General features: G+C 42.9%; 2 protein-coding genes across 3 annotated transcripts in view; both read left to right on the forward strand.

The window, feature by feature from the left end:
• The window catches only part of LOC134624309 (nucleotide-binding oligomerization domain-containing protein 2-like), a 1192597-nt gene that overhangs the window by 565469 nt on the left and 599634 nt on the right, over positions 1–27494 (forward strand). The window lies entirely within an intron of this gene.
• Positions 17020–22728, forward strand: LOC134624324 (endoplasmic reticulum chaperone BiP-like). Of its 2 annotated transcripts, XM_063469300.1 has the most exons (9): positions 17020–17031; positions 19206–19243; positions 19336–19567; positions 19664–19801; positions 20886–20998; positions 21102–21492; positions 21581–21818; positions 21910–22077; positions 22217–22728. In XM_063469300.1, the coding sequence occupies exons 1-9, from the start codon at positions 17020–17022 to the stop codon at positions 22726–22728; spliced, it is 1842 nt and encodes a 613-aa protein (XP_063325370.1). The 2 variants fall into 2 exon arrangements, with proteins under 2 accessions (XP_063325370.1, XP_063325369.1); XM_063469299.1 differs by lacking the exon at positions 17020–17031 and having other exon boundaries at positions 19128–19243.

Raw genomic sequence — 27494 nt, forward strand, 5'->3', positions numbered from 1 at the left:
CAAGGAGGAGACTTGGAGCATTAACAGGGAAAGAGGGGCAAAAAGAAATAATTTTCTTTTTATTCTCATTTAAAATGTCTAGCTTTTAATAAATAATGATCAGAATCTTAAAAACCAAAGTTTTAATCTGATGTAAAATATATAGAAATCATACATATGCCAGCAAGACAGTGTACATCACTCTCAAAACAGCTTTTGTTTTCATTGAAAGGGTTTATGGCTTTTCCTATAATACTTGGTGGGCCGGTCTCTAGTCAAAATGCCTGGGCTGACATTTTCTCAAGCTCAAGCATCTGCGAATGCAGCGACAGAGACACCAACAGCTGAAGGAGATCCTTGCCTTGACCGTGGGCTCGCTCCTCCTGCCGCTGACAGTAGCGGCACTCGACAGCCATGCAGGGCCATCTAAGGGCATCAGCGTTCCCATGCTGTCGACCTGCCTGATGCTGGGTCTTGAAGTTGTAGCCCTGAGGGACCTCCGGCCAGCAGGCCACCTGATCTTCTGGGTGTTTGAAGTTCAGGAGCCAAGTTAGAGATGCATGGTCAGTGCGCAGGAGGAACCGGCAGCCGTCCAGGTATAGCCGGAAGTGCCGCACCACCAGAACTACGGCGAGCAGCTCCCACCGAGTTATGCAGTAGTTCCTCTAGGCTCGCTCCAGAGCACGGCTGAAGTATGCCACCACTTGTTCTCCAGCCTCGTCCTGCTTCTTTCCCACCAGGACCATGGACGCGGCCAATGGGCTGTCGGACGGCTCGATCACCTCCTCCGCAGCCATCTCACGGATCTTTTCCTCTGCCACCTGCTGTTTCGAGAGGGGCAGCCGGTGTGGGCGCAGACGGATAGGTTGAGCAGAGCCGGTGTCGATGGTGTGCTGGACCAGACCTGTCTGTCTGCAGTCTTTGTCACTAGCAGAAAAGATGTCCATGTTCTTGTCCAGGAGGCACCTCAACTGCTGGCGCTGGTCAACGGTGAAACCTACGCTGCTGCACTGCCACAGGTCATGAACAGCCTGTGTTTGATTGAGGGAGGTTTGTCGGGCTTAGAGGCTGGGGCTGAGGTGTGTAGAGATGATCCAGAGCCACCGGCGTCCGAAGTCTTTTGAGCGGCAGCTGCCTGAAGCCTGGCTTGTCTGTGTCTGGTCCCTCCCATTCCCTGCTTTTGACCGCCCTGCAGGACCAGAGTCTCTGTACCAAGAGTAATGGCCAGCTTCACGATGTCAACGCAGACCTCCCAGCGGGTCAGCAGATCAAGGCCAATGATGCACTGGTCTTGGATGTCAGCAAGCCAGAACTCATGCACCAGCTCCAGATCCTTCACTCGGATCCAAAACGGTTTCTTTCCCCACATGTCAGTTCTCTCCCCCGTCACCATCATCAGCTGGGTGTCGATGGGTGACCAACCCATCTCTAACATAGCAGCTCAGGTAGAGTCCCTTGATGCGCCCGACTAGGCCCACCACCATGCATCGTCCTTGGAGGGGGGCAGGAAGTTGGAGCGGTGCTCCCCTCGCTACATCGCTCCCCCCTCGTTTCCCTGAGGCTGCGTAGTTCTGGTCTTCGAGGCAGGCGCCGGACAGTCACGCGCCACGTGGCCAGGGTCATCGCACCGGTAGCAGTGGTCGGTCGGTCAACGGGGACGCCTCCGGGGCGCTGAGGGCTGCAGCTGGCATATCTGCGCGACCTCCCTCTCCCTGCCGCAGTCTGCAGCTCTGATGTGGTGGTAGTTTGGGGGGGGGGGGGTCACCTGCTGGGTAGGTCGCAAGGCGAGCACTAACTTGGCCTTTTTAGTCTCAAGGAGCACCTTATGGAGAGTTCGAGGCATGGGCAGGCAGACATGCTGGCACAGTCGCTCTGGAAAAAGTCCTTGCAAAAAAGCATGCAAGCTAAGCTCCTCACGGGCTGCTGCTGGGAACTCCGGATAGCCACGATGAGCATACAGCAACACATCAGCTGCAAATGTGCCCAGGCTCTCCCCCACCCGATGGCTCCGGTAGGTCAGCTGCTCCCTGCTCTGATCAGTGGAGTGCCGCTGCCCAAACCACCTCTCGAGTGCCATGGTGAGAGCCTGGAGCTCATGCTGCTTTGCCGGGGCTAGGTCAAGGAGTACCTGCAGTGCATCTGCTTCCAATGCTAGCGCTAGGTGGGTAGCAGCCTTTTCGTCGCTCCAGCCACTATGTCTCGCTGCTAGCCGAACTTGTGAGAGGTAGGGCTCTAGCGGGGTTATCCCATTGTATTTCGGTACCTTAGCTGGAGTTGTAGGCATCATTGCTCGCTGTCGGAGGCTCGGTGTGTCAGACAACAGAGGCAGCCCACGAAGCATTGTCCTAGCATCTGGCACAAGTGGCAGCTGCTGTTATGTTTTTTTGTTTTATGAATAATTTTGATCAATAAACTTTCCTTGTTTAAACATGCCAAATGTTGTGGTATTTCTTTACTTGTGATTTCTTGATGTTGGTAAATACAATAAGTGAAAAATATATATAATATACATATAATAATGTACAACACATTATGGAGTATGCAATTAATCACAGGACAGCTGAACAGGTATGTTTATAAATATCATTGTATTAGGTCCAATTTCCTTATACATATTTTTGACCTGCGGGTACGATTGATTGTGAACTGGAAAGTGAAAATGCTTACTTCACTCTGACTCTGACTCTGACCTCATCAGAGGTGTAAACATCACAGCAGATGCCTTTTTGTCAAAGTAACTGAGGATAAAACACAGAAAAACATGCAGGAGATATTCCTGGCCTGGCTTTTCATAGCAGATAACCTTAAAAATATTCTGCAGTAGAACAAAAACAGAAGAAAACCATGAATCAACATATGAACATTACCTGATGCTGCAGAAGTAAAGCAGAGCAAAGTTACAGAGGTTTAATTAAATGGTAAATGGTCTGTGTTTGTATAGTGCTTTACTAGTCCCTAAGGACCCCAAAGCGCTTTAAACATTCAGTCATCCACCCATTCACACACTGGTGATGGCAAGCTACATTGTAGCCACAGCTGCCCTAATTAGAGACACAGCCAAGCGTTTTGCAATTTTGCATAATTTTAAAAAGTTTAAATTCCTTCAGTATTGAACAACAGAAGTGAGTGGCATTAATCCCATGCAAACGTACACCTAACTGGAACAATGCTGACATATTACAAAAAGATAATGATTAACTTCCCAGATTGGAGTTGTAAATGAATTAAATATTTGAAACATATATTAGAACAAACAGACTTTATTCTGACTAGTTATACAGACTAGTTATACAATATGGGATCAACAAGAAACATTTTTCAGAATAGCAACAAATTAAATCTATAATAAAAAAAGAACTAAATTTAATCAAGTTGAATTACAAACACGATTACGCGTGGTACTCTTAAAACACCTAAATTATTGTCTAAAATATACAAAAACATTTTTTTTTAAAAAAGGTGAATCAATATCCCTTCATATTGTAAAATCAGTCAGCTAAGACCAAAACTTCTGGTCTCGCATACACTCAAAAAAATAATTCATTGGATGAACGTAATTTTATCTTGCCACTTATATTCCGTCTAAACAAATCATGTTTTATTAATACATCTTGATTGTGTTGTTTCAACATGATATATATTTGTAAGTATAACATAATATTCACATTAACATTCAATTAATTTGACTTTTATTCAGTTAACATGTTTGTACCAAGTTAGTCTAATTAAATTAATTTAAATTCATGTTATATTGTTTGAACACTTTGGCACATCAAAAGTCAGTCTTGTTACATGAACTAGTAAATATTTGTTTGTTACACCAACGTTAATCTTGTTGAATTAACAAATGTAATTTTCTGCCTGTAGTACTCACACCAATTGTGTTTCAGTTAGTGTTTGTATTGCTTATGTAAACATTACTTTTAACTCAATTAATGAAACAAACATAAACGATAACTTGCAAAACCATCTCTTTTATTTTGCTTGAACATTCTTAAAACAGTTGGCAGGATCTCAGTTCAGCCTTCTCCCCTGCAACCGTCTCATACTAAACTTATTCGCTAACTTCATAGGAAGTTAAAAATTGCACCCACATTTGGAGCGGCTCAAAGCTAATAGATCACTGAGCTCACTAGCTGAGTAAATAACAGGTACATTTAGAATCATTCATTAACAGAAATGCATGTAGGAGACCACAGAACTTTCAGAACAATCAAGACATGCTGACTGAAAGAAAAATAGTCTGTAGAATGGTTTGCCAACAAAAAAATAATATCCCCAAAGCAACTTTAGTAAAATGTAGTAAAATATGCATTGCAAGAAAAAACATGAATTTTAACACAATTTAACATTCAGCTATGTTTCTTGCATACATTCATTAGTGCTCCATTTAATCAGGTTGTATCCATTAATGGTAACTTTAGTCTATTTAACGTGTGGAGAAAACATTTAAAAAGTTTCAGAACAACTGCTCCACTCAAACAATTTGTGAAAACCTGTGGGTACATTTTCCTTTGTAACAATTGCCCATCTTGCACAAATCGGTGTTTAAACTGCAACTGCATGAGACTTTAACTTATGAACTAACAATCTTTGTCTAATGTCCACTGAGCAAACCACATAGTCCTTATGAACATTTTATAACTTACAATTTTGAACTTTAAAAGGGTAAACACAAATTTGCATTGCAGAAATATGGAAAAATATCTGGCTTCCCTGAATCTGAAACCTCTGCCAATCCAGCTTCATGATAATCTTTTGCAAGACTTCAAAAGTGCATTTGATCTCCGGTTTGTAGCTTAGATTCAGACAGTATCAGTCCAAATAACAGAGCACAAGCAATTGCAATGCTCGATTAAACCAGTGAGAATCTCCACACCTTCAATCAGGACACCGATGTTCTCTGGGTCATCTCCAGGCTCCACACCCTCCTGCTGTAGAACATACACTCCCATCACAGTTTGTTCCATGGCTTCAGTGTTGGGCTCGGTGTTCTGTGATGTGAAATATAATAATACATTTGTCTGAGTCTAGATATGCAAAAAAAATTTTTTTGCATATCTAAATAACGAATTCTGCATCAGCGTGGATATGCTGATATATTTACCAAATTCTAAATTCTATGTCTCTGGTTTCACACCTCAGAAATTTGACATTAAACAAAACAAGGAAAAAATACAATATGTTTTAGTTGTACAGGGTGTCACATTTTGCTGTATCATATATATAATATATATATATAAATATATATAAATTACCCCTGCATTAAATTACATAACACAGAACACCTTGTGAATGTAACTCACCGTATATTCCGTCACAAGTTTGTCGCAGTCTCGTAGTCACACAAGGACTTCAGGATGGATGCTCGTCTTGTAAGTATTGTGTCATCCTAGGGAAAAAGGGAATCCATAATGATATATTTAGCTTTCAGGCAGCAGTTCGAAAAAGGAATACTTTGTTTGGAATGACCAAAAGGCAAGTACTCAACTATCTCAACCAAATCAGGCACAAAATGGGGCAACCAAACACGCTTTTTTTTTTCATTTTGATCAAGATTAACCATGTGACTTCATCAATTACTTATTAAAAGACTGACGCTTATATAATTCGTATAACAATATGAAAACAACTTAGGACTTTTGCCTACCATATGCATAGATATTTTTGCTCATTTGCTCTTGGTGGCGCTGTCACGTGGTGTTCGCTTGCTTTGTGGTAGAGTATCACTTCCTGTTCCTGCTCAAACACAGTGGTGTTTCTGAGTAGCTTTTCTGCTTAGCAATTTAATTAAAAACTTTTAGATACATTCCTTCTTCATAGTATAATCTTCACGTGTTTCATCTGAAGCACCCTTTCTGTGTACTCACTACCTAATTTATAGCCAAAGTATTCACCCACTGTCTCTGTACTGTTTCGCTAGCTTAGCTTAGTTCGTAGCCGACTCGTTAGCACCATGGCTACTTCACCTGTCCCTCCTGCACTTTCCTGCTCATTGTGTCAAATGTTTAGCTACTCCTCGGCCTCCTTTAGCAGTAATGATACCTGTAACAAATGTAGCATATTTGCAGCTCTGGAGGCCAGGATTACTGAATTGGAGACTCGGCTTCGCACCCTTCATTCACCCGTAGCTAACCAGGCCCCTGTAGCTGGTGCAGCCGAAGATAGCGCAGGCCCCGCTAGCTGTTTCCCAGCAGGCCCCAAGCAGCTGGGGAAAGAGGGCGGCTGGGTGACGGTAAGGAGGAAGCATAGTCTTAAACAGAAGCCCCAGGTACACCACCAACCTGTTCATGTGTCTAAACATTTTTCCCCACTTGGCGACACACCCGCCGGGGGTCAAACTCTGGTAATTGGTGATTCTGTTCTCAGACATGTGAAGCTAGAGACACCGGCAACCATAGTCAATTGTCTTCCAGGGGCCAGAGCAGGCGACATTGAAGGAAATTTAAAACTGCTGGCTAAGGGTAAACGTAAATACAGTAAGATCATAATTCACGTCGGCAGTAATGACACCCGGTTACGCCAATCGGAGGTCACTAAAATCAGTATTGAATCGGTGTGCAACTTTGCCAAAACAATGTCGGACTCTGTAGTTTTCTCTGGTCCCCTCCCCAATCAGATCAGGAGTGACATGTTTAGCCGCATGTTCTCCTTAAATTGCTAGCTGTCTGAGTGGTGTCCCAGAAACGATGTGGGCTTCATAGATAATTGGCAAACCTTCTGGAGGAAACCTGGTCTTGTTAGGAGAGACGGCATCCATCCCACTTTGGATGGAGCAGCTCTCATTTCTAGAAATATGGACGAATTTATTAAACCCCCCAAAATATGATTATCCAGGGTTGGGACCAGGAAGCAGAGTTGCAGTCTTACACGCCTCTTTGCAGCTTCTCTCCTCCTGCTATCCCCCCAAAAACCCATCTCCATAGAGACCGTGTCAGCTCCCAAACGGACAAAAAACAAACTAAAAACCAGCAATAAACAATTTAAACATAAAAAATCAAAAAGAAAGAACAATACAGTATCCACATCTGAACCAAAGAGTAAAACAACGAAATGTGGATTATTAAATATTAGGTCTCTCTCCTCCAAGTCTCTGTTAGTACATGACTTAATAATTGATCAACAAATCGATTTACTCTGCCTTACAGAAACCTGGTTGCAGCCGGATGAGTATGTTAGCTTAAATGAGTCCACACCCCCGAGTCATTCTAACTACCAGAAACCTCGAAGCACAGGCCGAGGGGGCGGTGTGGCAGCAATTTTTCACACCAGCCTATTAATTAACGAAAGACCAAGACAGACTTTTAATTCATTTGAAAGCCTGATGTTTAGCCTTGTCCACCCCAGCTGTAAAACTCAGAAACCAGTCTTACTTGTTATCATCTATCGTCCACCTGGGCCTTACACAGAGTTTCTCTCTGATTTCTCAGACTTTTTATCTGATTTAGTGCTCAGCTCAGATAAAATAATTATTGTGGGTGATTTTAACATCCATGTAGATGCTAAAAATGACAGCCTCAACATCGCATTTAATCTGTTATTAGACTCAATTGGCTTCTCTCAAAATGTAAAAGAACCCACCCACCACTTTAATCACACTCTAGATCTTGTTTTAACATATGGCATAGAAACGGAACATTTAACAGTGTTTCCTGAAAACCCTCTGCTGTCTGATCATTTCCTGATAACATTTACATTTACAATAATTGATTACACAGCAGTGGAGAGTAGACTTTATCAAAGTTGATGTCTTTCTGAAAGCGCTGTAACTAAGTTTAAGAATATAATCCACCCACTGTTATCATCTTCAATGCCCTGTACCAACATAAAGCAGAGCAGCTACCTGAACGCTACTCCAACAGAGGTCGATTATCTTGTTAAAAATTTTACCTCCTCACTACGTACGACTCTGGATACTGTAGCTCCTGTGAAAACTAAGGTCTCAAATCCGAAGTACCTGACTCCGTGGTATAATTCTCAAACACGTAGCCTAAAGCAGATAACTCATAAGCTGGAGAGGAAATGGCGTGTCACAAATTTAGAGAATCATCATTTAGCCTGGAGAAATAGTTTGCTGCTTTATAAGAAAGCCCTCTGCAAAGCCAGAACATCTTACTATTCGTCACTGATTGAAGAAAATAAGAACAACCCCAGGTTTCTCTTCAGCACTGTAGCCAGGCTGACAAAAAGTCAGAGCACTGTTGAGCCAACAATCCCTTCAACGTTAACTAGTAATGACTTCATGAACTTCTTCACAAATAAAATTTTAATCATTAGAGAAAAAATTACCAATAATCATCCCACAGATGTAATATCATCTACAGCTACTTTTAGTACCATCAATGTTAAGTTAGACTCTTTTTCTCCAATTGATCTTTCTGAGTTAACTTCAATAATTACTTCCTCCAAACCATCAACGTGTCTTTTAGACCCCATTCCTACAAAACTGCTAAAAGAAGTCCTGCCATTAATTAATTCTTCGATCTTAAATATGATCAACCTATCTCTAAGCTTGTTCTCCATGGATTGTACGTTGGCCAGTAGGATACTGGGCAGTGGTGCGCGATGCGCCTGCTGTCTCAGTCTGTTCCTAATGCCAGCGCGTTTCCCCCGGCGCTTCTTTGTTCTACGCCTCGGATGAGCGGCCCGTCCTTTGTTGTTCTCCGCGCCGCGTAGAATCTCTGGCGACCAGGATGGGTCAGGTTGTCAAGTGTCCAAGATTAGATGTGCAACCTTGTCACCGATGTTTACAAGTGATTCGCCGTCGTATACTATAAGACTAGACGATTTTGGAATGTAAACCAGTGCAAAAAATAAGTAAAAAACAAGAAAAAACAAGAAAAAAAGACCTAAGAGCTAGAGTCTACTTCCAACGTGACATGAGGGACTGCAACATTCTGTGCTTCATGGAGACATGGCTGACCCCCACCGTGCCGGACCAGGCCGTAACTCCATCGGATTCATTCTTTGTGCTCCGCGCGGACAGAACGGCAGAGTCGAACAAAACCAAAGGTGGAGGAGTGTGCTTCATGGTAAACAGAAAGTGGTGTGATGCCAGGAGCATTTCTACTCTTTCCAGCAGCTGGTCTCCACATCTGGAATTCCTGAGCATTAAGTTTCTATCTGCCCCGTGAGTTCACCTCGGTCATCGCCACGGCGGTCTACATCCCACCCCAAGCGGACACAGGTATGGCTTTGTCTGAACTACATGATGTGCTGAGTTCGCTTCAAAACAAGGATCCGGGCGCAGCCCTCATTGTAACAGGAGACTTTAATAAAGCGAACCTCAGACAAGTCATGCCAAACTTTTACCAGCATGTCTCGTGTGGAGGGGGCTCGAATTTTGGATCACTGCTACACGCCATACAAGCAGAGCTACAAAGCTGTCTCACACCCGACTTTTGGGAAGTCTGACCACAACGCCATCTTCCTCATTCCCCAATATAAACAAAACATACGGAGGGAAGAAGTAACCACGAGGGAGGTGAAACGGTGGTCTGCCCAATCAGAAGCTACGCTACGGGACGCACTCGACGACGTCGACTGGGACATGTTCAGAGCATGCGCAGTCGACATCAACGAGTTTACGGAAGTAGCAGTATGCTTCGTCAATATGCTAGCGGAGGAGATTATCCCCACTGCGAGAGTCACCACATTCCCAAACCAGAAACCGTGGATGGACAGATCGATCCGCGCTGCAGTAAACGCCAGGACCGCCACCTACAACGCGGGTCTCGCCACTGGCGATATGAGCACCTACAAAGCGGCCTCAAACGGCGTGCGGCGCACGGTGAGAGATGCCAAACACCGGTACCGGGAGCGTGTGGAGTCCCGCTTCCACCAGGGCGACACACGGAGTATGTGGCACGGACTGCGCACCATTACGGACTACAAACCCAGGGACACTGCGCCGATCACCGCCGACTCTGCATTCATCAATGAGCTGAACCAGTTCTACGCCCGTTTCGAGGTTAGCCAGGCGGCTAATGCCATCTACCGCCTGACTACCGAGGACAGTGACGTCATCACCGAGAGACCGGTGACCAGATTCGTGGAGCATGACGTCCGAGCGGCATTGAGGAGAGTGAACAAAAGGAAAGCGGTGGGGCCAGACGGCATCACGGGCCGTCTGCTGCGCTGCTGTGCTGACCAGCTAGCAGGTGTGTTCACTTACATCTTCAACGAGTCCCTGGCGAAGTCTGTGGTCCCCACATGCTTCAAAAGATCCACCATCATCCCTGTGCCCAAGAACAGCAAACCGTCATCCCTGAACGATTACCGGCCAGTTGCGCTGACCTCGGTAGTAATGAAGGTGTTTGAGAGGCTGCTGAAGAACATCATCTCTTCCTCCATCCCAGACACCACAGATCCGCTCCAGTTCGCCTACCGACCCAACAGATCCACTGAGGACGCCATCGCCCACGTCCTGCACACCACCCTCAGCCACGTGGACAAGAAACAGGGTAACTATGTGAGAATGCTGTTTGTTGATTACAGTTCAGCGTTTAACACAATAGTGCCCAGCAGACTGTTCACAAAGCTGAGGGATCTGGGACTCAACAGCCGTCTGTGTGCGTGGGTGTTGGACTTCCTCACTGGCAGAACTCAGGTGGTGAGGGTGGGTAGGTGTGTCTCCGACAGCATCACCATCAACACAGGAGCACCACAGGGGTGTGTCCTCTCGCCACTGCTCTACTCCCTCTACACTTCAGACTGTGTGGCCACCCACGGCTCCAACACCATTGTGAAGTTTGCTGACGACACAGTGGTGTTGGGTGCCATCTCCAACAGCGATGAGGCGGCCTACATGGACGAAGTGAAGAATCTGGCATCATGGTGCCAGGACAACCACCTCCAGCTGAACGTCGGCAAGACCAAGGAGCTGGTGGTGGACTTCAGAAGGAGTCAGCACAGAGACTACAAGCCCATTATCATTAATGGAGCTCCAGTGGAGAGGGTGCAGTCCTTTAAGTATCTTGGCGTCCACATCTCCTCAGACCTGACATGGGCTGCCCACATTCAGGTCCAGACCAAAAAGGCTAGGCAGCGCCTGTATCACCTACGACAACTGAGGAAGTTCAGGGTCTCTCCAAAGATCCTCAGGATCTTCTATACAGGCGCTGTGGAGAGCATCCTCACACAGAACATGACATCGTGGTTTGGGAACAGCTGTGTGAAGGACCAAAAAGCTCTCCAGAGAGTGATCCGTACAGCAGAACGCTGCTGCAGGATTGCTCTCCCGCCGCTTCAGGACACCTACACCAGGAGATGCCGGACTAGAGCAACGCAGATACTGAAGGACCCGTCCCATCCTGGCAACAAACTGTTCCAACTTCTACAATCTGGTAGAAGGTTCCGCATCATCCGGGCAAGGACAGAGAGACTCAAGAGGAGCTTCTATCCTCAAGCCATCCGGGCCCTAAACCAACCCCCCCCCCCCCGTCCACCACACACACACACACACACCCGCCCTCTCACATCATCTATAATTGACTGAGACTCTCCTCCAGACGCTCAATTCCTTTAACTTTAAATATGTTTATATTGTCCATTCTGTAAAATAGTCAGATGTCTATTCATATTAATGTACAGAATTCACCTGCTTGCTGCTTCTACTGCACATTCACCCAATGTATATACTACATATATATATATATATATATTTATAATGTTATTCCTCTACCCCCCCTCCCCCTTTTTTTTTTTTGCACATGTCAAGGAGCGTGTCAGGATACATTTCACTGTGTGTTATACTTGTATAACTATGCATGTGACAAATAAAGAACCTTGAACCTTGAAACTAATAATCGGCTATGTACCACAGGCCTTCAAGCTGGCTGTAGTTAAACCTTTACTCAAAAAGCCATCTCTAGACCCAGCTGTCTTAGCTAATTATAGGCCAATCTCCAACCTTCCTTTCATATCAAAAATCCTTGAAAGAGTAGTTGTCAAACAGCTAACAGATCATCTGCAGAGGAATGGCTTATTTGAAGAGTTTCAGTCAGGTTTCAGAGCTCATCACAGCACAGAAACAGCTTTAGTGAAGCTTACAAATGATCTTCTTATGGCCTCTGACAGTGGACTCATCTCTGTGCTTGTCCTGCTAGACCTTAGTGCAGCGTTCGATACTGTTGACCATAATATCCTATTAGCACGATTAGAACATGCTGTGGGTATTACAGGTACTGTGCTGCAGTGGTTTAAATCATATCTATCTAATAGACTCCAATTTGTACATGTAAATGGAGAGTCCTCTTCACCCACTAAGGTCAATTATGGAGTTCCACAGGGTTCAGTGCTAGGACCAATTCTATTTACATTATACATGCTTCCCTTAGGCAGCATCATTAGAAGACATAGCATAAATTTTCACTGCTATGCAGATGACACGCAGCTCTATCTATCCATGAAGCCAGGTAACACACACCAATTAGTTAAACTGCAGGAATGTCTTAAAGACATAAAGACCTGGATGGCCGCTAACTTTCTGCTTCTTAATTCAGATCAAACTGAGGTTATTGTACTTGGCCCTGAAAATCTTAGAAATATGGTATCTAACCAGATTCTTACTCTGGATGGCATTACCTTGGCCTCCAGTAATGCTGTGAGGAACCTTGGAGTCATTTTTGACCAGGACATGTCCTTCAACGCACATATTAAACAAATATGTAAGACTGCTTTCTTCCATTTGCGCAACATCTCTAAAATTAGAAATATCCTGTCTCAGAGTGACGCTGAAAAACTAGTTCATGCATTTATTACTTCCAGGCTGGACTACTGTAATTCACTATTATCAGGATGTCCTAAAAACTCGCTGAAAAGTCTTCAGCTAATCCAAAATTTTGCAGCAAGAGTACTGACAGGGACTAGAAAGAGAGAGCATATTTCTCCTGTTTTGGCTTCCCTTCATTGGCTTCCTGTTAAATCCAGAATTGAATTCAAAATCCTGCTCCTCACAAATTTTGAAGCCAATATGTTAACCTTATCCCACCAAAGCTGTGGAGGCCCAGCTTTTCGGATCCAATTACAAACAAATCACTCAAAAAGAGGAGAATACATAAAATAGTGTTTATTAAACAGTTTCATATGTACAGCAAAAACAGTACTATACAGCAAGATGACATAGCAAAAGCAAACAAGCAAAGCGGCGCGAACCCAGGGGTGTAGAGCCCTGAAAGCACAAACAGCAGAGACACACAAAATGACAGAAAGGGGTGGGGGAGCAACAACCCGGGGCATATCCAACCCTCCTCTTTAGTCAGTCTGTGACCCCTCCTCTTGCTGTTGTGTATTTTTTCATTCCTTGTTTTTTATTTTATCCATTTTAAATTTAAACTGATAAGTATTTTCTCAACTCTACAAATGTCAATATTATCTCTGTTATCAATGTAATATGTTTCTCAATGCTTTTCCCCAATCAGTTGTCAATCTGCACTTTGTTCTTTTTCAATCACCGACACTTGTGTTACATAACTTTCTAGCATTACTTCCTGAACGCTGTTCCCATCTTCCATCATTTTTGATTCGGTTCCTTGGACAGTTTTATGGTCAGAATGAGTCCAAAAGGGCACAAAACTACAGATATCAAACAGACTGCAGAGTAAACACAATTAATCCTCCTGACAACCTATCGTATTTTGCTGACAGAAGTGGGCTACTGTATCTGTTAAGGAAGGGGTTTTCACCACTTTTCGGCAGCGGAGATGGGCAGAGAGATTACGATCTGCATGCAGACACAGTGCTCATGTATCCCCCCTTTCATAACTCGTTTTACAGCAAGAGTTATTTTAACCTTTTATACACTGTATGTGACACTGAACTTGAAACCACTAATGTATCCCTAGAAAATGTTTTCATGGGCAACAATGTAAATGTCTTTCATGTAGCCAGCTTAACTCATATTAAGTCTGAGATAATGAACTCTGGTTTTGAAAAGTCTAAGACTGTTGACTCAGACTCTGAAAACTCAAAAACTGCTGGATTTGGATCATTAAGACTGTTCACTTCATGGACACTTGTTTAAAAGCTCTGGGCACTAAGGACTGTTTTTCACCTGCCTTCTCAGAGAGTGGAATTATGCCTCAAGAGACTCTTTTTTCTTAATCTTCAGCTCAGCTTCCATCTCAGCCAGCTCAGCCACCTGTTCAGGCTTTGACTCTACCACTTACTCCATGTCCACTCAGCCGTTATCGAAGCCTGCAGCTCAATCATTAGTGCAGCCTGCATCTCAGCCTTCAGTGCAGCCTGAGGTCTCTGCATCTCCTGGCTCAGCTGGGGGTTCAGGAGGACCCAGCCAGCAACTACTTGCATCAGTTGTGAAATGAGCTGAGTTCATCCAGCCTCCTCATGTTTCCAGTGGAGGTTCTGGAGATATGCCGTCGTTTCCTGCTGGAGGGTTTGAGGACCTGCTTCAGCCATCTTCACTTCCTGCTAGAGGGTCTGAAGGATCACTTCAGCCGTCTTCTGTCCTTGTTGGATGGTCCAAGGACTTGCTCCAGCAGTCAGCTGGTCCGGCCTTGTCTGATCCTGCATGGCCACGTCTAGCGTGCCTGCCAAACCACGTCCAGGCCTGTACTGAGGGTCTTCACACACACCAATGTCACTGCTGGCCGCCAGTCCAGTGAGTTTTCTCACTCAAGCCTACACCGGCTCCGGTTCTGTTGTCGGTCTTGGGGTTGACCTCCTGAACCAAGGAATATTGGATGCCTGGTTGGCCAAACTCCAGGTCAACCCCTCAAACACTCAGATTATGGACTTTTGTGCTGCCGAACTCCAGGTCGACCTCCAGAACTGCTTTCCTATAAACTTTGTGCCTTGGACCTGAACCCAAATGCAGACATGGATGCCTTAAACAGAAAACTAATTAAATAATTAAACAGAAAACAAACCTTTATTTTGGCTGATGAAACACTAGAAAAACAAAAGCATGGCAAAACCAAGAGAAGTCAACTAAACCTAAACTGGGTGAAACTAGATATAATAACACAATGAACAAAACCTGAAAAATGGGTAGGTGGCAGACGAAACACTGGGAATGACAAACAGGCATGATATGCAGAATGACACACAGATGCTCCGGAGAAGAACAGAGATAACCGCAACAGCTGAACATAAACATGACAAGACAGGAAGGAAGCAAAACGGAATCCAAGACATGGACCTTCAAAGTAAAACAGGAAACACAGAACACAGGGAACATTGCGTACAATGACCAAAACCTAAGAACTAGAAATGCAAAACAGAAACAAAATCAAACCAAAAATAAAAACAAAGCACAATAACACTGCAAAAACCAAAACACTGGGTCACCGACCCAGGACCGTGACAGCCCACAGTTTAGGTCATAGTTATAATCATAGTTATAGTCAATGTCATAGTCTGGTCTTAGTTGTTACTTTTTGGTTTTGTAACTCATGTATAAGCCCAAATACATAAACATTGTGCCTTGAACCTTCAAAGTTATGCTGTTTTGACTCTTTTTGCTCACGTTTTCGACTGGGGTTCCTTGGTGGGTTCGTTTTTTTTGTGTGTGTTGTTTTTTGCTTGGTTTCAGGCAAGACCAGGCCTGCTCAGCACTGCATCTATGATGGAGAATATCCTGGTAGATAGTTGTGGTAATAGTAATAATTTAGTTATCTTCACATTCGGGGGTGATCGTGGCTCAAGAGTTGGGAGTTCGCCTTGTAATCGGAAGGTTACCAGTTCGACCCCCGGCTTGGACAGTCTCGGTTGTTGTGTTCTTGGGCAACACAAAAGAAAGCGCTATACAAATACAGGCCATTTACCATTCAATTTTCACATTACAACTGGCAAATTCTTACTTTAGTGAACTCAAAAAGTATAAATTATGCTAAGACCCTGATCTAATACATTTATCTCACTAAAGCCCATGAACACGACAGTCACTGCAGATGGATAGATAGATACTTTATTGATCCCACAAAGGAAATGTTTGTGTTACAGCAGCATGATAAAAACAGTTCAGTCTACAATAAACAGTTAATAAAAAAACAAATGTAAAACTGAAGTTGGTAAGAACAATAAGGGTCAGACTGATGTAAGAGAGAAGTGCATTAATAAATAATATGTACAGTATAAATACAGTTGCATGAAGGGGAAATACAAAGAGTGTTTGGGCTATTGTGGCTGACAGGTGAGTTCACCTGCGACAGAATGAAGAGTGTTAGGAAAATACATTTTCTAGCGCTTATTTGCTGTGTATTTTGTTTTATGCATTTACAGGCCAGTATATTAAAGGCCACCTTTGAGTTATAAACTGTGTCATAGGTCATTAGATTGTTTAGCAAGACTGAAAACAGAACAGGAAGCTTTGTGCAGAGTTGGAGAGAACATCGCCTATTTTTATGCTGCTTAACAGGAAACAGTGGGGTGAGAAGCAGTTAAGATAGATTTCTAAGTACTTGTAGAAGATCACCTAAAAAGGAATCGTATTTAGTTGTCACTAACTTTAACTGATGCATGTTATGTTATCTGTTTATGCATGAAGCGGCATGAACCCTGACATATAAAACTGTGTATCAAAGTACTTCCTCTTTGAGATCTACCAGACTGCGCTTTGGGTGTTGTCGTGTGGATCTCCCTCATATATGTGCTTAATAAATAACTGATATTGACTGGATCTGCTCTGAGCATTGGTTGTTTGCTCTCAGCCCAACATCAAACAATTCGGGACAAGAGTCGTCATCCAGATATGTAGAGATCAGTAGGAAGGACTTTCTGAAGCGCTTTTTACCGTGTATTTTCATGTATTATTGAAAGAACATGAAATAAGTGTACCTTACTTTGTTTTGCAAGTCATTTCACAATATTAAATCACATCACATACAGATCCAACGGTCTAAAGAGCTTGGAAAGAAAAGCGTCTGGACTTCTTTAAGTTGCTTGAAGACGTTTCACCTCTCATCTGAGAAGCTTCTTCAGTTCTAAGGATTAAATTGTGGAGAGTCCCAGATTTAAGCTCTGTGGGAGTAACCCACTGAGATGGACAATACACCCCCTAATGATCCTCTACCTAATCACATGAGCCAAGGTGTAAAAATGGGTGTAGGTTGCAATCAGCCAAGGTTTCGGGTGAGCTCATTGTGAAACCTGGCCCCACCCTAACGTGATTTCCTGAGGTCAGATGGCCCAGGATGTGAGTGGGCGTCTGGAAAGGATCTCAAAACTGTATTATAGATAGCAGATAGTTTGACTGCAACCAGTCAAAATAGAGACAGTTCAGGCAAAAGAACATATTGAGTCATCTTTTTAGCAGCTACACCAGGTTATAAATTATAAATTTATATGATAACACTCTGTCTTCATTCACCCCTCCATTCACAGATAAAATTGCAAGCCAATAATTGTAAGAGGCACAGATATGTACCTTATACCACATTAATCTCCACAGTAAGAAGCTTAAGTTACTGCACTGATTCAAATTAAAGGCTGGTCTTACAAACCTATTGCTTTAGCTGAGTTATCAGCTAAAGCGATAGTTTGAAGGAACAGTCTTTACTTTTTTTTTTTCCAACTGTGTTTCTTTAAAACAGAAGGCAGGTAAACTAACTACTGTGATCAGTCTGTCTCTATACAGCCCTTTGTTCTTTAACTGGAGATTCCAATGCATCACTGATCTGCTGTATTACACAGAACTTCCTGCTACAACACCTCAGGTATGCCTTGCTCTGACGTACCTGCCTGGCATGCATTACTGCAGGATTCCCGTCAGTGGGAAAGTCTTGGTCACGTGAAAGGTGGAAACTTCTGAGGTCAAAGTATTCAATTGAACTCACATTCCTAAGTGACACAAGGTGTTATGGAGTAACTCTCTCACCAAGTCTTGAAAAATATAACCTTAAAAAGAGAATAAAAAAATAAAATAAAGAATAAAATTAAATTCAGATCTTAACAACCAACAACATAAAATCTATCTTAACTGATACATTCATGTTTTTTAAAATGGACTTCTCATGGGCCAAGATCAGCACATTCCTCGTTCTCCTCATTCTTTTATGTAACAAAAGTGAAAGAACTTTACTAAAATTGCTGTGATTACATCAGTATCTGAAATGAGGAACCTGTTAAGCGCAGAGTTGAAAGCTGGGGCGGTGCTTTGTGTTGGGTCTGACAGACACAGGTCCTCCAGTGCAGCAGACAGGCTCACAGAGAGAGAAACTTCTCTACAAGACTGAAACTGTTAGGAGAACACTGGACTCTCCCACTGACTGTACAAATATAGATGTATTTATTAGTTGTTAATGATCTCACGAGTCAGTGTGATTTTGACGACATAGATTTGCAGTTTCATTTTGCTCTGCCCTGCCTACTAAGAAACCTGACACCCACAAACTTGCATACTAAAAGCGATTAAATGTTTAGCCGGGGGGTGGGGTGCTTTGCTGAGTGCTGGCACAAACAGAGAGCAAACAGAAAGAGAAAGAGCGAAAGAGAGGTGGGGATTGGAACTTGAAGGCTATTGCTGCTTATACTATTTTATTTCTTAAAGAGATGCTTTCAAGACCTCAACAACAAAATCGAGCAGGTGAGACTCAAAGTGGTGCCGGTTGTGTTAAAATGGGTTCTAGGTGTTAACGTAGTGAGCTAAAGTGGAAAAGTCAGAAACAGTGTCATAGAGGTATATATGAGGGTTAAAACATTTATTATCAGCATGATAATTATTTACATTTTCTACAACACGTTTTATCAGGAAGTAGTTGCGTTATTGTACCTAGGGCATAATCAGTCTAGTCCTAAAATATATTGACAAAACTGTGATGTAATATTTGTTGCAATTTTTTACCAACTTCTTTGCCAGCTACTCTTAAAAAGAAAACATTTCATACACAATGGCAATTTAAAAAAAAGAAAAAAAAACCCGACAATAAATAAAAAAATATTTAAAAGTCACTCAACATTTTCAAATATTACTCTTAAACACCAGTCATAATATATTTATAGTATTTACAGAAAGACCAACTTCAAGTCTGCTATTGTCCTGGGACTCCGCAAATCATATCTGCACCATTAGCTGCTAGCTTCTTAAACTCGAGAGGTTCAGACCACTTATTGTTCTCAAGGTCATGTTGATTCATGTTGTATTTCTTTTCTGCATTTCTCCTTGTAGATTGGAGAACAAACAAACAAAGATGGAGCAAATATGGGTTGGGATGCTGTTAGTCTGCACAGTCTTTGGTGCCGCCGATTACAAAAGGATAACTGGGAAGACTGTGATTGGGATTGATCTGGGGACCACATACTCATGGTAAGTCACTTCAGACTCTTTAAATAATGGCATGATGTCTCTGTGGAAAAATAATATGGGATTCAGACTGAATTCAAACTGTTATCTTGCAGTGTTGGAGTGTTCAAGAATGGGCGTGTGGAGATTATTCCCAATGACCAGGGAAACCGAATCACCCCCTCCTACGTGGCCTTCACAAGTGAAGGTGAGCGTCTGATTGGTGATGCTGCCAAGAATCAGCTGACCTCTAACCCTGAAAACACAATTTTTGATGCAAAGAGGCTGATTGGTCGTACATGGGGTGACTGGTCTGTGCAGGAGGACATCAAGTACCTGCCCTTCAAGGCGAGCTTTCAAGCTGAAAATAAAACTTGTTGGTTCTTTGGGTCATGTTTGAGCGAAATTCTTGTTAAATTAATATTGATGTATATTACTGTGAAGGTTACTGAGAAGAAGAGGAAGCCCCATATCCAGGTTGACATTGGTGGTGGCCAGGTTAAGACCTTTGCTCCTGAGGAGGTTTGTGCTATGGTGCTGACTAAGATGAAGGAGACTGCTGAGGCTTACCTTGGCGAGAAGGTACAAAAATGTCAGAGATTCTAAATAAGTGAACATGCAAATCTTAATTAACCCCTTTATGGGCAAATTAAGAGCGATAAGAGCGGGCACGCTCCATTTAGCTTAACTATTTTTAAATCCCGGTAGCACTGCAACTAGATAAGCCAGCGCAATGGTTTTTTTTTTTTTTTATATATATAAGATAAGAGAGAGATAAGATAAAACTTTATTAATCCCTCGGGTGGGTTCCTCATGTGAAACCGGAGGACTTGTACTTACATCTTATGCATTCAACTTGTCCTCGGTCTCCTTCCAAATATGGCTTTGCAAATATTGCAAGCACTTGCAGCAATAAAACCTTATATTTCAGAAACACGTTTTGCTGATCCGATCAGCTGTTCATAGCACTTCCCATTTTGGAATAGACGTCAGTGCCAATTATCGCATGTCCGCCATCCCCTGCCCAAAATCAGAAGTGATGTCATATTTTGTAATGTAGTTTTTCCCTTTAAGACCGTTATAGGCCTATACTGGTGATTTTAAAAGTTATGTTTGACTTTATGCTTTTCTGTATAGTTTCTGGGATGCTTAGACCTCAAATTGCACTGTTGGAAATAGTTTTTTTTGATGAACATGCTGTTTGTTTTGCAAATTTGAAATGTAAAATTTAATTCAGATTTTCCCCACAGTATTTAAAAGTTGGTGTATCTCAAAAATAAAACTATGAAGACACTCAAAATAAATTTCCTGTGGTTAGAAACTACTTTGTGCAACTTTATTGTATTTACAGTTTTGAGGGATAAGGCTCTTAAATTTCTCTCACTAGAAATATATGTAAAAAAAATCAATAATTTAAATTTCTTTGTAGTTCATTGCAATTTTTTGCAATTTTTTTAGTTACTATGGACTTAATGCATTTGTGTCATTAAATTTGCTATATAACGGTTGTATTGATGTATAGCAACTTGAAATTCTCCCAAGAATGGCATTACAGCATATAAAAATATGAAGATAAGCTGTGGCGGACTTGGTTCTATGGTAGGTCTTAAAGGGTTAAAGAGTTAAATGGTCTATCATGAAATCTGACTTTATCGTTTTTCCTTAGGTCACACATGCCGTGGTCACTGTCCCCACATATTTCAATGATGCCCAGCGCCTGGCCACTAAGGATGCTGCTACCATTGCTGGTCTGAATGTTGTGCGAATCATCAATGAGGCGTAAGCATCCAGTCAAAAATGAATTTGGTCATCTGCAATTTGAAACTGCAAAACAATGTCCCTGCCCTCCAATTGAAAAATAAATTCTCACTGTATTCTTTAGAACTGCTGCTGGTATTGCTTATGGCCTGGACAAGAAGGATGGACTGAAGAACATTCTTGTCTTCGATCTGGGCGGTGGCAGCTTTGATGTTTCTATTCTGACCATTGACAACGGTGCATTCCAAGTGGTAGCCACCAATGGTGACACTCATCTGGGAGGTGAGGACTTTGACCAGCGTATCATGGAGCACTTCATCGAGCTGTACAAGAAGAAGACTGGCAAAGATGTGCGCAAAGACAACCGTGCTGTGCAGAAGCTGCGTCGAGAGGTCGAGAAGGCCAAGAGGGCGCTATCTGCCCAGCACCAAACCCACATTGAGATCGAGTCCTTCTTTAAAGGACAAGACTTCTCTGAGACCCTGACTCGTGCCAAGTTTGAGGAGCTGAACATGGTAAGATATTAATTTGGTTAATTAATTCAAACCCTTTTGGAAAAGCGGTTGAACAAGCTTTTTAACTTGTGTGTTCTTTAAAACCCAGGACCTGTTCCAGTCCACCCTGAAGCCTGTACAGAAAGTGCTGGAAGATGCTGAATTGAAGAAGTCTGACATTCATGAGATTGTCCTGGTTGGAGGCTCCACTCGTATCCCCAAAATCCAGCAGCTGGTGAAGGAGTTCTTCAATGGCAAAGAGCCATGTAGAGGCATTAACCCTGATGAGGCTGTTGCATACGGAACTGCTGTGCAGGCTGGTGTGCTTTCTGGAGAGGAGGACACTGGTGAGTCATGACTCTTACAAATATTTTATTAAATAGGGTTGAGCTTTCAAATGTGATCAAATGTTTAGTATACCTTTTCCTTCACTTGCAGGTAATGTGCTTCTTATGGATGTGTGCCCCATGACCCTTGGTGTTGAGACTGTTGGAGGAGTAATGACCAAGCTGATCCCCAGGAACACAGTGGTGCCCATCAAAGAAGCCCAGATGTTTACTACACCCTCTGATAATCAGACAACTGTCGCCATCAAAGTCTATGAAGGTAAGAGCTTGGATGTTGTTTTTTAAAGTTGCCAACTAGTGTTTTTATAAAAAATAATCCAATGACAAGAAATGTGTGACACTGGAATTTAACGTTCCACAAGTCTAATTGTGACTGTTTTTCTTTTTCTTTTTTTTAGGTGAGCATCCTTTGACCAAAGACAACCATTTCCTGGCTACCTTTGACCTGACTGGTATCCCTCCTGCTCCTCTTGGTGTACCGCAGATTGAAGTCACCTTTGAGATTAATGTCAATGGCATTTTATGTGTCACTGCTGAGGACAAGGCCACAGGCAACAAGAACGAGATCATAACTGACCAGAACTGGCTAACACCTGAGGACATCAAACACATGGTGAATGACGCCGAGCACTTTGCTGAAGAAGACAGGAAGCTGAAGGAGAGGATCAATGCTCACAATGAGCTGGAGGGCTACGCATACTCCCTGAAGAACCAGATTGAATCCATTGAGAAGGCAGTGGAGGAGAAGATTGAGTGGTTGGACTCCCACCAAGATGCTGACCTGGATGACTTCCAGACCAAGAAGAAGGAGCTTGAGGAAGTGGTTCAGTCCATTATCAGTAAGATCTGTGGTAGTGCAGGTGGTCCACCAGCAGAGGGCAGTAAGCAAAATGAGAAAGATGAGTTGTAGGCAGGTTTGAAGTCTTATCACTCCTTGGCCCTCTGGCATGTTGGTGTACATATTGGACTGATGGGATTGAAATTGTGACAGAAGTGGTTGGGAAGGGGCTAACAATAACAAGTGACCATACTGAATGTAGCTGACAATAAAATGTTTGTGTGGGTTGCTATGACAACACCAGAAGCGTGTCTGAGATAGTTGTATTGTTTTCTATTTGTTTTCCTGTATTTGGGTCTCATGTTTGTGTACACTTACAGTAGAAAGAGATAATCTATGAGTCCAGTGATACATTTTTATAAAAAATGTTTCTGTTAAAAATGATTCTGAAGTAGTCACTTCCTGTGAGTCGCAGGAACTGGAAGTTGTGCGCCGGAGAGACAAGACAACGATAACACGGAACATGGAATCTACAACTTCTCTACTGCTGGTTTTACAAGGCATACACAGTAAAAACATGCTGGTTAATTTGTTAAGCACTTGTGCACTTTGTGAAAAGCAATAACTGGTTGAGATGGATGTCATATGTGCTATTAATATTATTTTACTTGTTTCTAGTTTTCACGGTGCTTCATGATTGTGAGAGGAATAAAAAAGAATTGTGGACATCAGTACGAAGCGTGGATTCTTTTGACCAGAGTTGATACACTGAATTTCCTGTAAGACTTTAAAATAAGTTTCAGTGTGTGGCTGTAACTCAGGTGATAGACCAGGTTGGTAGGTATCTTGCCCAAGATACTCATAGTCATTGGTAGGTATCCTGCCCAAGATACTCATGTTGCTAATGATTTATCTATGTGTGAAGGATAGATAATGATAAGATCAAGGGCGTAGATTTGGCATGGACAGAAAGGACATGTCCCCACCAATATCCAGCGATTATTGAATTGTCCCCACCTATAATTTGACCTCTTCGAGTAAAGAAAAACAAACCCGATAGAAAGAAAAAAAAATGATCTGTCAACGTCTCATTCACCCAGCGGTGCAGAAAGAGTTAAATTACGTTCTCTACTGGAGTCCTACCTCATGTGACAAATATGGCCAATGTGATTGGCTGTGCCTTTCAGAGAGCGCTGTTTAGTTTTAGCAGCGGCAAGCCTGCACTGCGAGGACCTGCAAGGAGGAGAGGAGGATGGCGACCGTGGCTCAGGGGGTTGGGAAGGGCACCTGTTACCGGAAGGTCGCCGGTTCGATCCCCGGCCTCTCTGTCCTGGTCGTTGTGTCCTTGGGCAAGACACTTTACCCTACCGCCTACTGGTGTTGGCCAGAGGGGCCGATGGTGCGATATGGCAGCCTCGCTTCTGTCAGTCTGCCCCAGGGCAGCTGTGGCTACAACCGTAGCTTGCCTCCACCAGTGTGTGAATGTGAGCGTGAATGAATAATGTCATTGTAAAGCGCTTTGGGTGCCTTGAAAAGCGCTATATAAATCCAATGCATTATTATTATGGCAGCAAAAAGGAAGAACCTGGATATAAAAGAAAATATTTTTCTAAGAAACCTGTAAGCCACTTAAAGTCAAGTTGACTCAGAAAATGTGCCTGTTATAATACAATACATGGCCATACATGCCAACACTCCCGATTTTTCTGGGAGAATCCTGAATTTCAATGCCCCTCCTGAAAATCTCCCGGAGCCACCATTCTCCCCAATTTCTCCTGATTTTCCACCCAGACAACAAAATTGAAAAACCATATCCCAGATTGGCCCAGCCAATTCCAGTTTCCAACAATGGCTACTACTACTGCAGCTACTTTGTTTTAATATTACTCTTTCTGGGTCGCAAAATAAGCTTTTAACATATTTTCAGGCGAGAATGTAGTTGTGTAAACTTCAAATAACTTAAACATGTTATTGTTTGGCCTTTTTCAGTGTTTTATTTGTTCGTGAGTAAATCGGTTTGGCTGAGATTAAAATTATTAGATTAGATTAGATTAAATAAAACTTTATTAATCCCTCGGGAGGGTTCCTCCGGGGTTTTCACACAGCTGAATAAATGCCAAACAGAAAACTGATTAAACAGAAGTGTGAGATGGTCGAGAATCTACGCCAGCGTCCGGTTATATTTTAGACAGCAAGGAGCAGAGGGCAGAGGTGACGTAATTATGAAGGCTAGACCATCCAATTTCACAGTCGCTCATTTCCGGTCTACCTGGCTTTCAGAGGACCCGGCCCACTTAAACCACCAAGGCCGGGTCCTCAGGTGGACGCAGCCTCTGAATTTGGACACCCCGGCCGGACAATAATGACGGTGACATTTAACTTCTTTTATCCGATAAGTAAACACTGTGAAAACCCTTTTGAATGTCTCCCTAATTCTGAGGTCTCAAGGTTGGCAAGTATGTGCTAGGCTTTGGCCCACATCAGTCTAAAATTGTATGTAACCATGAATAACGTGATGCCATGTCCACCAGGAGAGATTGGACAGTATAGATGTAAAACAAATATGCCAGCAGTTTATCTCAGTTAATGAGAGGAGAAGGCATGTGTTTGGCTCCTTTATATAGTGGACATTGAGTTGTTGTGTGGGACACCAGTAGTCCATGTCTGTTGCTGAACCAGTATTTCATGTTTAGAATAAAAAATCCCAGCTCACTGATTTGATAGGGGCAATAGTGTGCCTATTGCGATCGTGGCTCAAGAGTTGGGCGTTTGTCTTTAATCGGAAGGTTGCCGGTTCGAGCCCCGGCTTGGACAGTTTCGGTCGTGTTCGTGGGCAAGATACTTTACCCGTTGCCTACTGGTGGTGGTCAGAGGGCCCGGTGGTGCCAGTGCCCTGCAGCCTCACCTCTGTCAGTGCGCCCCAGGGTGGCTGTGGCTACAATGTAGTTTGCCATTACCAATGTGTGGATGACTGGATGTGTAAAGCACTTTGGGGTCCTTAGGAACTAGTAAAGCGCTATACAAATACAGGCCATTTAAAATGTTGCATAATTTTGCTGAGAGACCTTTTACTTTGTGGTAATCTTAGATGAGTAGTTTGGACAAAAACCACCAGGTAATTCAGTGTTCCCTTAGTGCAAATGTATGAGAGATGTTGGTGTACTATAACTGAAATAATGTTGTTAAGTCCTTAAGGTCATATTCTTTTATTGTCATGACTGTATGTGAAGCTTTTTTTTATTTTTGTATGATACCTGATTTATATGGAATATGGCTGAAGTAAACTAAAGTCTAAAATCAGTCATCTGTTTAATAGTAATTAATAGTGTCTGTGAAAGTTCTCAGTCATCCAGGTCATTGTAGACTAAGCTGCTTGGAAAGAAAAGCGTCTGGACTTCTTGAGTTGCTTGAAGACGTTTCACCTCTCATCCGAGAAGCTTCTTCAGTTCTAAGGGTCAATTGGTGGGGAGTCCCAGATATAAACCTAGTGGGAGTTTCCCCCCAAAGGAGGACAAAGGACCCCCTGATGATCCTCTACCTAATCACATGAGCCAAGGTGTGAAAGAGGGTGGGGGTCCTAATCAGCCAGGGTTCCGGGTGAGCTCATTGTGAAACCTGGCCCCACCCTATCATGTGATTTCCTGAGGTCAGATGGCCCAGGATGTGAGTGGGCGTTAAGGCGTCTGGGAAGGGATCTCAAAACTGGATTATAGATGGCAGACAGTTGGTGTCATACTCTAAGTGTATTATTTGTCAAAACTGAGGGTTTTAAGTCTAATAACAAGAGCTGAGACGGGTGTTTGTCCTCTGAATTAATATTGTGAGCTGCATCCACAGAAGAGAGGCCTGAGAGATGAAGACTCTGATTCCCGTTCAACATTAAAATTCTACAGGAACCACAAGCACACCTAATATTCCAAAATTAAAATCTGGATTTCAAAGCGAGTCAGTGAAGACAAGCAAATATGGGTGAAATATGCTGTCTCTTTATAGTCCCTGTCATGACTCTCTCAGCAGCACTTTTGATCTATAAATATTAAACAATTATTGATGCAGCGGATTGAGATGAAACCTGGCCCAGACGTACAGTAGGTGTCCCAGAGGATGAATGTGTTGAAAGTTGTACCTCAACTATTAAGGATGAATTTTAATGAATTCTTGAGGTTTACATAATTTTTGAAATGGACATAATTGTAGCGTGTTGACTGTATTGCATTGAACATAAGTTTCCTTTAGTTTCTGAGGAATATTGCAGTAGATGTGGCTGAAACTTGGCCCAGCGGTACAGTAGGTGTCCCAGAGGAAGAATGTGTTGAAAGTTGGACATCAACTATTGATTTTTAATGAATTTTTCAATATGCAACCCGACTGTCCCGTTTTGGGCTGTCCCAAAGCATTGTATGCATGCGCGTGCATGTCTGAGTCCGTGCACGTGCGCATGTGACTGCGTCCATGTGTTTACTTGTGCGCAGCTGTGTCTGAATTCAGGGGAAGGATACTTAAAATGCCATATTTGGATGCAATGACGTCACAGCGACGCAACGAGGGCTGTCCGAATTCAAAGGCTGTGTCCCAATAGAGATTGAAAATGTGACGTCATTCAGGGGTAAAACCGCAAAGGAGTCTGGGAACGAGTGGGAAGCGGTACTAGCGCACGCAGGCTTTCATATGAGAACAGTCACACAGCAATAAAAAGAAACACTTAAAATGGCAAGAAGCTGTTATATTATTAACTACAATAGTCGATCACATGACAGCCACAGGAAGCCAACGGGTAAATAGATCGGTTGTTATCGGATTACGTCGTGAAAGAGAAATTGTTTAAGCCACGTTTCCGAAGTAACAAAGAGCTGACGGATGGACAGGATTGCAGCCATTCAAAGACCAAATATAACGTT

The sequence above is a fragment of the Pelmatolapia mariae genome, linkage group LG3_W, assembly GCF_036321145.2.
Source record: "Pelmatolapia mariae isolate MD_Pm_ZW linkage group LG3_W, Pm_UMD_F_2, whole genome shotgun sequence".
In the NCBI taxonomy this organism is placed as follows: Eukaryota; Metazoa; Chordata; class Actinopteri; order Cichliformes; family Cichlidae; genus Pelmatolapia; species Pelmatolapia mariae.

Coding starts and splice junctions, on each gene's coding strand:
- LOC134624324 (XM_063469299.1), top strand. CDS start 19,128: ATGGAGCAAATATGGGTTGGGATGCTGTTAGTCTGCACAGTCTTTGGT. Junction 19,568..19,663: donor TCAAGTACCTGCCCTTCAAG/GCGAGCTTTCAA, acceptor ATTACTGTGAAG/GTTACTGAGAAGAAGAGGAA. Junction 20,999..21,101: donor GTGCGAATCATCAATGAGGC/GTAAGCATCCAG, acceptor TGTATTCTTTAG/AACTGCTGCTGGTATTGCTT.